Source organism: Eriocheir sinensis, chromosome 7 (assembly GCF_024679095.1).
Source record: "Eriocheir sinensis breed Jianghai 21 chromosome 7, ASM2467909v1, whole genome shotgun sequence".
NCBI lineage: Eukaryota > Metazoa > Arthropoda > Malacostraca > Decapoda > Varunidae > Eriocheir > Eriocheir sinensis.
The window spans coordinates 25261734-25274058 of record NC_066515.1 but is presented as its reverse complement, the minus strand read 5'-3'; the positions used below and the strand labels follow the sequence as shown (position 1 = coordinate 25274058).

The 12325-nt window shown below is 41.2% G+C and overlaps 1 protein-coding gene across 8 annotated transcripts in view; it reads right to left on the bottom strand.

Annotated features, from left to right (window-relative positions):
• Positions 1–12325, bottom strand: part of LOC126995153 (otoferlin-like) — a 180253-nt gene that overhangs the window by 72186 nt on the left and 95742 nt on the right. For all 8 annotated transcript variants that reach the window (XM_050854436.1, XM_050854430.1, XM_050854435.1 and 5 more), the window contains 4 exons: positions 11492–11623; positions 7761–7823; positions 3695–3779; positions 2170–2326 (listed from right to left, as the gene is read on the bottom strand). In XM_050854436.1, coding sequence (XP_050710393.1) covers positions 2170–2326; positions 3695–3779; positions 7761–7823; positions 11492–11623 — 437 coding nt within the window. The remainder of the gene's footprint in view (positions 1–2169; positions 2327–3694; positions 3780–7760; positions 7824–11491; positions 11624–12325) is intronic.

Below are 12325 nucleotides of genomic sequence, written 5' to 3'. Positions count from 1 at the left end.
GGGAACGGAAGGGAAGGGAATGGAATGGAATGGAATGGAAGGGAAGGGAACGGAAGGGAAGGAAAGGGAAAGGAAAGGAAGGGAAAGCAAGGCACGGAAGGAAGGATGGTACTGAAAAGGAGAAAAAGAGGAAGGGAAGGAAAGGGAAAGGTCAGGGAGGTACGAGAGAGTAAGAAACAGCCAGGCTTCTCTGAATGTAGTTTGAAAAGTCACGTATATTTCGAATTTACGCAAGTTAACATTATATCTTTGCCTTGTTAATAATCAAACTGAATACTCTGTTACTTCGGTATATATTTCTTTCTTTGTCTTTTTATGTATTCGTAGGTGAAGTATAAAGATTGGAGGTAGGCAATCCTATTTACTTTACTTCTATTTCGTCTTTCCTTTCGTCCTTTTTCAATCTTTATCTCCCTCTTCCTCCTCCTCTTGCTTTCCCTTCCCTTATTCATTTCCTCTTCTCTCTTTTCTCTTCTCTCTTTTCTCAATCCTCATCCTTCCATCTTCCTTTTGCATTCCATTCCTTAATTCGTTTCCTCTTCTCTCTTCTCTCCTATTTCTATCTTCGTCCTTCTCTTTTCCTCTTGCTGTCCCTCCCTTCATCCATTTCCTCTCCTTCCTTTACTTCTTTCCTCTCTCTATCCTCCTTCTTCCCTCCCTTCATTCACTTCCTCTCCTCCCTTCTCTTCTCTCCTCTCTCTATCCTCCTTCTTCCCTTCCTTTTTTAACTGCCTCTCCTCCCTTCTCTTCTCTCCTCTCTCAATCCTCCTTCTTCCCTCTTCCTCTTCCTGTCCCTACCTCTAATCATTTCCTCTCCTCTCACTCCCTTAGCTAACTCCATACTTAAGATTACATCCACCTCGCTCCACCTAATACCGCCTTAAAACGTAACACCATCTCTCTGTTTTTCAGGCTTCGGGCGGCATTTTCACACAAGCATCCCCTGCAAAAAGAGTGTGCAAGATTTTCCCATTTTCTACGTTGCCTAAGCGTTCACTAGCGCCAGAAAAAAAGGAAAAAAGAGGAAAACGAACCATTATTTGCCTTCCTCTTCATTCTTTTAACGTTTGTTCTCTTTTAATCGAGTTCGTTGTTACTATTTTTTTTAGCAAACTCTATTGACTTCCATTCTGCACACGGGTTCGCATTTTCAGGTTAAATATACTTTGGTTGTTCCTCTGTGTGTGTGTGTGTGTGTGTGTGTGTGTGTGTGTGTGTGTGTGTGTGTGTGTGTGTCTGGTTATCTGTCTGCCTGCATGTCTGTCTGTCTGTCTGTCTGTCTCTCAGGTTACGAAATGAAAGAAAAAAGTCTGTCTGTATTTCTTAATAATTCGAATGAAGATTATTTTTTCTATATTTTCTGTGCATTGTTCATTTAAAGTCGTTATTTTACTATATATACTCTTACTTATTATCATTATTATTATTATTATTATTATTATTTGGGTGGAGCTTACGTCTCTATCCACTTTTACTCTGCAAGAATTACCAGCTTTCAGAATATTAAAGGCTTCAGTTTAATCCCTTCTACCCTTCCCTCTCTCATGTCTCTTCTCTCTCTCCCTTCCCTCTTTTTACTACCCTCTCCCTCCTCCTCTTCTTCTTCCTCTCTCTTCCTCCCTTCCCCTCTCTTACTCAGTTGCTCTTCCCCTCTCTCCTTTTTTTTCTCTTTCTTTCCTCTTGTAACCTTTCTGATACGTTCTCTCTCCTTCCTTCTCCCTCTTGCTTCTTCATGCCTACTCTCTCTCTCTCTCTCTCTCTCTCTCTCTCTCTCTCTTTACCTGCCTGGCTACCTGAGTTCCTTTCATTCACCTTTCCTCCCTCTCCTAAGCCCCTCTCTCTCTCTCTCTCTCTCTCTCTCTCTCTCTCTCTCTCTCTCTCTCTCTCTCTCTCTCTCTCTCTCCTTTCCTTTCATACAAGTTCCTCTCAGCCTCTTAGCTCTCTCTCTCTCTCTCTCTCTCTCTCTCTCTCTCTCTCTCTCTCTCTCTCTCTCTCTCTCTCTCACACATATTCATCTATTTTTCTCATTTTTTTCTCTTATTTTCAAGTTATTTAATTCCCTAACGCACTTTTTCGACACACACACACACACAAACACACACACCCCTATATCCCCCCCTCCCCCCCTCTCTCTCACCCTTCCACAATCACCCTCGCACTCAGACTCACCCTTCGATGTCGTCCTCATCCCTCTCGTTCCTCAAGGGCGGCTTAATGGCGTCACCCTTGCCAACCACGCAGATGTCACACTTGAGATAACCCTTGGGGCCTCCTGTGACATCATCCGGGTCGGTCAGGAGCGCCCACTTGTGGTAAAACTGGTGCTCTGTGGAGGAGGTGGAGGTGGAGGAGGAGGAGGAGGGGTGGAATGTATGAAAATGAGGTCATGTGGAGAAAGAGGAGTGGTATGATTGGGTTACGAGAAGGAGGAGGAGGAGGAGGAGGAGGAGGAGGAGGAGGAGGAGGAAGAGGAGGAGGAGGAGGAGGAGGAGGTGATGGGAAGGTGAATGCAATGATAGGCGGAGGAGGAGGAGGAGGGAAGGAGGAAGAGATTGAAAGGAGAGGTAGGGAATGAATTGAAGAAGGAGGAGGAGGAGGAGGAGGAGGAGGAGGAGGAGGAGGAGGAGGAGGGAGATACCAAGTTATTTAATTCAGGAAGAAGAAGAAATAGCAATGAGGTAAGGATTAAGAGGAGCAAGAGAAGGAGAAGAAGGAGAAGAGGTCAGAAAGAGTAGGAAGAGAAGGAGACATAAGGATTAGAAAGAAGATGTAAGAAGAGAGAGAAGAGAAAGTTGGAAGGGAGTTAAGGATTTTCAGGAGGATAAGAAGAAGGAGCAGAAGGATTAGGATGAAGGAAAAAGGATAGAGGAAGGAGAGGATAGGATAGGATGTGAGGGAGAGAGGGAGGGAGTAGAAATATATTAGTAAACTGTGCAATGGTTTACGAAAATGCTAATACTAACTACAATCCTATGAAGAAGATGAAGAAGCAGAAGAAGAAGAAGAAGAAGAAGAAGAAGAAGAAGAAGAAGAAGAAGAACTAGTATACGAAGCAGATGAAAAAGAAGGAAGAAAACGAAGAAAACAAAGGACAAGAAGAAGAAAAGAAGAAGAAAGTAGAAGAAGAAAAAGAAGAACTAGAAGAAGATGAAGAAGAAGAAACAAAACGAAGAAAAATAAGAAGAAAAGAAGAAGAAAACGAAGAGGAAAAAGAAATGTGGGAAAAAAGTACAAAGAAAAGATGAAAAAGCAAATATTCAGCGCAGAAAGAAAACAAGAGAAAATAAATCACAAACAAAAGGAGAGAAAACGAAAAGAAAGAATAAGAGGAAGCAGATTTACAAGACACAAAGAAAATAAGAAAACAAGAAAATAAATAGATAGATACGGAATAGATAAAGATATACAAAAGATAGATAAAAGAGACATAGAGAAAGACATACAGATAACAGATCATAGTTAAGGCTTTCTCTACCTCCCCCTTCCTCTCCCTCTCCCCCCCACCAACCCCCGAAATTCCACAAGATTTAGCCCCCCTTAGGAAGCATAACACCCAGACACATACACCCGTGAACGAGCATAACAACTCACTGGGGCCCTTGAAGAAGCATGAAGGAAGTCACAACGGCCCCTGAAGATGCATAATAACGTGACCTACCTGTCCTTTAAGTCAGTGTTGCCAATGCTCACTCACCTGGCTGGGACCACACTGTTGCCACGTCCAACTTGAAGCTCCCCAAGGCCTTATTTGACCTCAGTATATTCCGGCTTTGCAATACCTGTATCGGACCCGTATTTGAGAGAGAGAGAGAGAGAGAGAGAGAGAGAGAGAGAAGTAAAAAAGTATCAGAAAGAGAAAAAAAGGAATGAGGAGAAAAAATAAAGTAAGGAAGAAAAACGAGAGATGGAGGTAAAAGAGAAATTAAGAAAAGAGAAAAAGGGAAAAAAATCAACAAAGAAAAATAGATAAAAGCAAAAGAGAAAAAAAAGAGAAATGAGGAGAAAGAAAAGAATTAGGAAAGAAAGAGTGAGAGAGAGAGAGAACGGGGTAGAAAAAAGAGAAAACAAAACCAATATAAGCAGCGTGACTGGAGTGCACGTGGTAGTGTGACGCAATAATGTTAGTGTGACGCAAGGGTGACGTCATGCAGTTTCCCATTCTCTGCTCCGGCATTCATAAGGTGTTGGTGAATAGAAAACGTGACCTGGAAGACAACGACCCCATTAGCGAACACTGCACACGCGGCGCGAGATTAGGTGATGAGAGCAACTGTTAGGCGGCGGTAACGTGGAGGTAACGGGAGAGGGATGACGGTGTGAGGGAGTGAACACCAAAACGCAAAAATGAGACGGAAAGGAATTAAAATGGAAAGATAAATAACATGACGTCTGCAATAACTCAGCGATGAAATAAAGTAAAAGTTAAAGAGAAGAATACATTATAGAACCAGTTTTAAAAGAAGAAAACGAAAATGAGGTAAAAGAAAGTGTGTATTTGCACGATAACTATAAAATGAGAGTGCGCAAAAATAGTGCTGGGAATAGAAACCCAAGTGAGTGGAAACACACAGACCAAAAATATATTAAAAAAAAAAATCACAGAAAACAATGGAGCGTGGTGTCACAGAAAACGTAAAAAGGAAAACGCTGGTATCAAAGAAAACGTGAAAAGGTGTTAAAAAAGACTTGAATGAGAGAAAACGAGGTACCGGCGGCGCGGAAGAGGGTGGCTACGTCCATCTTGAAGCTCCCGATCACCTCGCCCTTGTGGAAGAAGGTCTTGGAGTGGAGCACCTGTGGGAGGCGACACCTGGAGGGAGGCTCTACCGGGGCACGCCAGGGGGGGATAACTACACCTGGGGAGGGAAAATCTACCACTGGAAGGAAAAACTCTACCTGTGAAGGAAATGTGGAGGGAAACTCTACCTGTGGAGGGGAAATTGTACCAGTGAAAGACATGGAGGAAAAAACTCTACCTCTCTACCTGTGAAAAATATGGAGGGAAAATTCTACCGGTGAGAGAAATATGGAGGAAAATTCAACCTGTGAGAGAATTATGGGAGGAAATTTCTACCTGTTTGGAGGAATCTAGAGGTGAAGTTTTACCTATGAAATTAATATGGAGGGAAAATTCTACCTGAGAGAACTATGGGAGGAAAATTCTACCTATTTGGAGAAATGAGGAGGAAAATTCTACCCGAGAGAATCATGGGAGGAAAATACTATCTGTTTGGAGAAATGAGGAGGAAAATTCTACCCGAGAGAATCATGTGAGGAAAATTCTATCTGTTTGGAGAAATGAGGAGGAAAATTCTACCCGTGAGAGAAACATGGAGGCAAAAAGTCTACCTGGGAAAGAAACATGGAGGGAAAATTCTACCTGTTTGGAGGAATCTGGAGGGAAAATTCAACCTACGGAGGACAATGGAGGGAAAATTCAACTTGTTTGGAGGAAAGTGGAGGAAAAAATTCTACCTGGGAGAGAAACATGGAGGGAAAATTCAACCTATGGAGGACAATGGAGGGAAAATTCAACTTGTTTGGAGGAATGTGGAGGAAAAAATTCTATCTGGGAGAGAAACATGGAGGGAAAATTCAACCTATGGAGGAAAAATGGAGGAAAAAAGTCTACCTGGGAGAGAAACATGGAGGGAAAATTCAACCTATGGAGAAATCTGGAGGAAAAATTCAACCTATGGAGGAAAAATGGAAGAAAAAATCATGCCGTAGAAACATCAGAAGGGAAAATATTGATCTGTGGAGGAAAATGAAGGTGAAAATATTATTACGTTCTTAACTTCTTATGGAGGAAACTATAATTAATCTTCCCAACACAGGTGAGAGAAAATTAATTACCTGTCACGAGTGGAGGAAAAAACTGGAGGAAACTTTATCTCCACCACACCTTTTTCCCTCCAAGCACACCTGTGGAGGGAAACTTTGACCTTCATTCCTTACCTGCGTGGAGGAGACTTTGCCTCCGCTCACCTGAAGGTTATTTTATTGGTTTCTCTTTCCTCCGATACACCTGTTGAGGGAGGCATTTTTTCCCTCCAACGCACGGGTGGAGAGAAAATATTACCTCCACGACCCGAGGAGAGAAATATTTTCCTCCTTTACATGTGGATATTTTTTTTACTTTTAATATTTGTTGATTTTTCTTTTGGATTAAAGAAATTTTTGTGTGTGTGAGAGAGAGAGAGAGAGAGAGAGAGAGAGAGAGAGAGAGAGAGACGCTACTAAATTAATAAATACCGCAGCTCACGCGGTTTAAAGAGAGAGCAAGAGAGAGAGAGAGAGAGAGAGAGAGAGAGAGAGAGAGAGAGAGAGAGAGAGAGAACGGAAGTAAATTTGTCAAGTTAGAGTCGTTTGTTGTGGAGACAGGAAGGGAGGAGGAGGAGGAGGAGGAGGAGGAGGAGGAAGTATACTTTAAAGAGGAGGTTCTGAAGGCTTGTGGTGGTAAAGAAGAGAAGGAAGATCAGCAGGGAATAGAAGAAGGAGGAGGAAGAGGAGGAAAAAGAAGAAGCGAGGGAGGAGGAAGAGGAGGAGGAAGAGGAAGAGAAGACAAAGCTTATTGACATTTTGGTAACTATCCTCCTCTCCTTCTTCCTCCTTCTCCTCCTCCGTCTCCTCCTCCTCCTCCTCCTCCTCCTCCTACTACTACTACTACTACTACTACTACTACAACCACTATATGACTTTTCCTATGAAGACAAAAATGTATAACGTTAATGAAATTCATGAGTAATAAAATACTTGAGTAATATTATGCCAGAACACGAGAGAGAGAGAGAGAGAGAGAGAGAGAGAGAGAGAGAGAGAGAGAGAGAGAGAGAGAGAGAGAGAGAGAGAGAGAGAGAGAGAGTGTGTGTGTGTGTGTGTGTGTGTGTGTGTGTGTGTGTGTGTGTGTGTGTGTGTGCAGGAATCTTCAAACTTGCAAAGCTACACGATTTTTCCTGTCTTTTCCTCCTCCTCCTCTTCTTCTTTTTCTCTCTTTCTCTTTCTCTCTTCCCTTCTTTACTCGCTCTATCTTTTTATTTTTCCCTTCCTTCACTTCCGGTTCTCTCTTTCTTTTGCATTTATTTTTTTATTTTTTTCACACTTTCTTTCGTTTTCTCTCTCTCTCTCTCTCCTTCCTTTCCTAATTTCCCTCCTTCCCTTCCTTCCTTCCTCCTCCCTTCCTCTCTAATTTCCATGTTTACTTCCTGTTCCTTCCCTCCCCCCCCCTCCTTCTCCTCCTCCTCCTCTCTCCTTCCCTCCCTCCATGTCCATCTCCTCTCCCTCCAAAGCCTATCCTTCTCTCCTTCATTTCTCCTTTTATTCCTCCTTCTTTTCTCCTTCGCTTTCCTCCCTTACAATTCCCTCTTCCTCTCCTTCCCTTTCTTTTCTCCTTTTATTTCTCATTTATTTACTTTTTCAAACCTTTTACTTAACTTCTTCCTTTCTCTTACTCTTCTCTTTTTTCCTTTGTCACTTATCTTGTTACTCATTCTCTTTCTCAAACCCTCTTCCTCCTCTTCTCCTTTTTCCACTCCCTCTCTCCATTGTCTCTTCCTCCTTTCCTCCTTTTCTTCCTCTCTCCCTCCAACTTCCTCTTTTCCTTGTCTTTTCCATTTCTCCCTTCAACCATTTCCTCCTCTTCCCTTTTTTCCTCTCCCTTTTCTCCCTCCAACCACTTCCTCCTCTTCCCTTTTTTCCACTCCCTTTCTCCCTTCCTTCCTTCCTTCCCTCCCCCTTTCCCTCCCTCCTTTGGTACTCACCGTAAGTGTTATAATCTTGTCAAAAAGCATCGCCGGGGCCATGTGGAAGTCGAACACAAAGTACTGAAAAGATAAGGAAGATCACGATGACTTGTCTGGGAGAACTGAGAAAATGTTAATCGGATTTACTCTACGTATTACACAGCGATTAGATTCAAGGTTACAGCGAATAGAGCAACAAGAATAGTAATAAAAGAAGAGGAATTGAACGTTAATGAGTTGGAAAAAAATGAGAAAATGATGGAAAAAAAATTATTATTATAAATACGAAAAAATGATTAAAGTTTCAAGGTTACAACAAATACAACAACAACAATAATATTATTACTGAAAGGATTTGGACGATAATTACTTTGAGAAAATTGGAGGATATGATAGAGAAGACGATTATTATAACTATTATATATACAAAAAATTCACAATAACAGTAACAAAGCAACCCATCCTCCCTCACACCCATCACATACATCTTTTCTGTGTCCACTAAGCTCCGTGGGGGTAGTTTAAGGCAAGCAAGACGGCGCTACTATAAACACTCGCCTGCCCTACAAACAGACGCTATGGGCCGAACGTGTAAAACAATACTTTTTTTCCACTTTTCTTTCTTTCTTGGATTTTTCTTACATTTTTCTTTTTGTCTTTCGTCTTTTTCCTCTCAATCTTTTCATACACACTTTCTTTCCCCTTTTTCTTTCTTTCTTTCTTGCATTTTTCTTACATTTTCTTTCTTCCTGTCTTCCTATCTATCTTTCTTCCCTTCAATCTTTTCATAATCTTTTCAGTGTCCGCAAAACTCATCCATCTCCTTAATGGGCGGATCTTGCAGTATGAGCAGAGGATGAATGGGTCTCTATCTTCCATCAATCTTACAGCCTTAATGACTAGCCCGTTTACCCGTCAAATGCGTTTATTAATGGAGTAATTTAATCGCTCAGTTAATTCTACGCCGCCCGAATTGAAGTATCGTTTTGCCGCTGTAAAGATATTCGGTGTTTTTTTTATATATAATTTGTTTTTCTCTGTTTTTTTCTTTCTTTTCTTATTTAGTCGTTATTTTTATTTCTGTTTTTTTTCTTTTCTGTTTTTGAAGTATCGTTTTGCAACTATAAAGAAATTTGGTGTTTTTTTTATATAATTTATTTTTCTCTGTTTTTTTTCTTCTTTTCTTATTTATTTTTTATTTTTATTTCTGTTATTTTCTCTCTCTCTCTCTCTCTCTCTCTCTCTCTCTCTCTCTCTCTCTCTCTCTTTCGATCCATTTTAATTCATATTCACGTTTAGTATTTTTAATCAGTCCAATTTATTCATTATTGTTATTTTTATTACTGTTTCACCTTCTTTTACTTTCTTTCTTTCTTTCTTTCTCACATCTTTCCTGCATTTTTCTTCCTCCGTCTTTCTTTCTTTCTTCCTGTCTTTCTTTCATCTTCCTTTCATTCTCTTTCTTTGATTTCTCTTTTTCATTCTCTTTCCCTCTCCCCTTCTCTCTCTCTCTCTCTCCCTCTCTTTCTCTCTTTTTTCCTGTCTTTATTTCATCTTCCTTTCATTCTCTCTCTCTCTCTCTCTCTCTCTCTCTCTCTCTCTCTCTCTCTCTCTCTCTCTCTCTCTCTCCCCTCTTTCTTTCTTTCTTCCTGTCTTTCTTTCATCTTCCTTTCATTCTCTATCTTTTATTTCTCGTTTTCATTCTCTTTCCCTCTCCCCTTCTCTCTCTCCCCCTCTTTCCTTCATCTCCCTTTCATTCTTTTTCTTTTACTTCTCATTTTCATTCTCTTTCCCTCTCCCTCTCTCTCTCCCCCTCTCTATCACAGTACTTACCATTAGCATGAAGTCTCTGTCAACAAACATCATATTTCACACTGATATACTATTGTTGGCGTTTCTTTATCCGCCTTTGGTCAATACTCAATACCTGTTTTTCACGCGTTGTTATGACACTCGTAAAGTTGTCTGGTGTAATAAATTTTTGAAGGCCGAGGGATGAGAATGGTAACTATTTATGTCCGGCAGGGATTAATGTGGTCTCTCTCTCTGTCTCTCTCTCTCTCTCTCTCTCTCTCTCTCTCTCTCTCTCTCTCTCTCTCTCTCTCTCTCTCTCTCTCTCTCTCTCTCTCTCAATATCTACCCTTTTGTCTATTATTTCCTCCATTATTTCCTTTTCTTTTTCAATCTTTTCTCGTTTTTATTCTCCTTAACATTTTTTTTTCTTCTTGCGATGAAAAAAAAGCTACCCCTGAACAGACTTTCCACTAACAACAAGAGCAAAGGAAAGGTAAAACAAACACCTGTCGATACAATTCCATTATAAAAAACAACAACCCCAGAGAGACGCCTGAAAACCTCTACTCTTCGTATCTTTCCCTTTCCTGAATTCCAAACAACTCATGCCACGATACTGATTCATCCTCCGCTGGTCTTCCATAACACCCATTACAATTTAGTCTATTTTTTGTACCTCCTTCCATCCTTCACTCTCTTGTTCGCCTCACCATTCAGCGTCTTCTCCCCCACTCGAATGTTAAGTGCGAGGCAAACATAAATCAGATCGGTAGCATTGTGTCTCAGGTGGGTTGAGAGTCATTAAGAGCAGGTGACGTAGGCAGGTAAGGTAGGCTTCTGACCTCTCTCTCTCTCTCTCTCTCTCTCTCTCTCTCTCTCTCTCTCTCTCTCTCTCTCTCTCTCTCTCAATTTCTCGGTGGTTGCTTTTCCTTCATAAATATTTTCATCTATTCCTTACCATTTCTCCTCCTCCTCTTTCTCCTCCTCCTTCATAACCAGCTCAGACATATCTCCTTCTCTCCACCTCTCTCTCTCTCTCTCTCTCTCTCTCTCTCTCTCTCTCTCTCTCTCTCTCTCTCTCTCTCTCTCTCTCTCTCTCTCTCCTCCTCCTTCTCTTACTTCCTCTCTCCTCCTCCTCCTCCTCCTCCTCCTCCTCCTCCTCCTCCTCCTCCTCCTCCCCCTCTTCCTCCTCTACGTCACACTACTTACATTGCTCTCAGCAGTTATAAATTATAAATGACATCTTTGATCAGGTCTCTCTCTCTCTCTCTCTCTCTCTCTCTCTCTCTCTCTCACACCCGCACAGAGTTCGTTTTAATAAAGCTAATGTTACGATTTGTCTGCTCTCACACTCTCATGCACACACACACACACACACACACACACACAGACACACACACACATTTCAATTTTAAAAGCCAACACGATGCCATTACATTTCTCATCTCTCTCTCTCTCTCTCTCTCTCTCTCTCTCTCTGTCTGTCTGTCTATTAGTTCTTTTATTTCTGTTTTTTAGTTTCAACGACATAAAACCTTGACGAAAGGGCGTGTGGTCTGAATGTCTATGTAAATCTACGGAAATCTCTCTTCATGTTTCAGTAATTCAGTTTTAATTTTTAGTTTTAAGCCGATAAGGACATATCACCGATAGAATATAGTGCATAGGGTCTGTTTGGTCTGAATATCTATGCAAATCTATGTAAATCTACCCCTCGTTGCCGGAATATCTATGGAACTCTATGTAAATCTACTTATGGCCTGAATACCTATGAAACTATGTAAATCTATATAAATCTCCCTTTTGTGACATGAGTATGTAAATCTATGTAAATCTTGTGGCCTGAATATCAATGAAAATCTATGTAAATCTCTCGTTTATGTCCTGAATATCTACGTAATCTCCCCCTGAGGCCTGAACATCTGTGTGAATCTATGTAAATCTCTCTCCCTCACCTCGTTGTAGTAAGGGCAGTTGGTGGACTCCTTGACCGACGTGTACTTCCTCTGGTCCCCGATCTGCACGCACACCACGGGGTCCATGTTGAGCCCCGCCAGCTGCCGCGCCTCGATGATAGTAAGACACACCTGCGGACGGGGGGGAAGGTGTGCAGGTGTGTTAGTATAGAGAAGTGAAGAGGTGAGTACGTGATGATGTATATGACGCTTCTTCTGAGGGTAGACAAGGGAAAGAGAGAATAGAGTTGTGACCTAAGGCGTGTTAGTATTATGAAGTGAATAGGTGAGTACGTGATTATATATAGGACGCTTCTTTTGAGGGTAGAAAAGGGAAAGAGAGAATAGAGTTGTGACCTAATGCGTGTTAGTATAGAGAAGTGAATAGGTGAGTACGTGGTTATATATAGGACGCTTCTTTTGAGGGTAGACCAAGGGAGAGCAGCAATAAAGTAGTGACCTAAAAAAAGAATTAGAGGTCGTACTTCGAAAGGTGTGGTGGCGTGTTAATATAGAGAAGTGAATAGATGAGTATGTGATGATGTATAGGACGCTTCTTTTTAGGGGAGACAAGGGAGAACAGCAATAAAAGTGAGCTAAAAAATAATTAGAGTCGTACTTCTTTTGGTATAGAGGTGTAGAGTGTGTTAGATATAGAAGTGACAAGCTGTACATGTGTTAATATTTAAAGGATGATTCTATTTCGGGTACAGAGAATCATAGAACGCAATAACAAAACAGTAAAAACAACAACAAGGAAAAAGATGTGAAAACGTGTAGCCTACGTGTTTAAGATATAGAAATGACAAGATGTTTTTTTTTTTTTTTTAACAG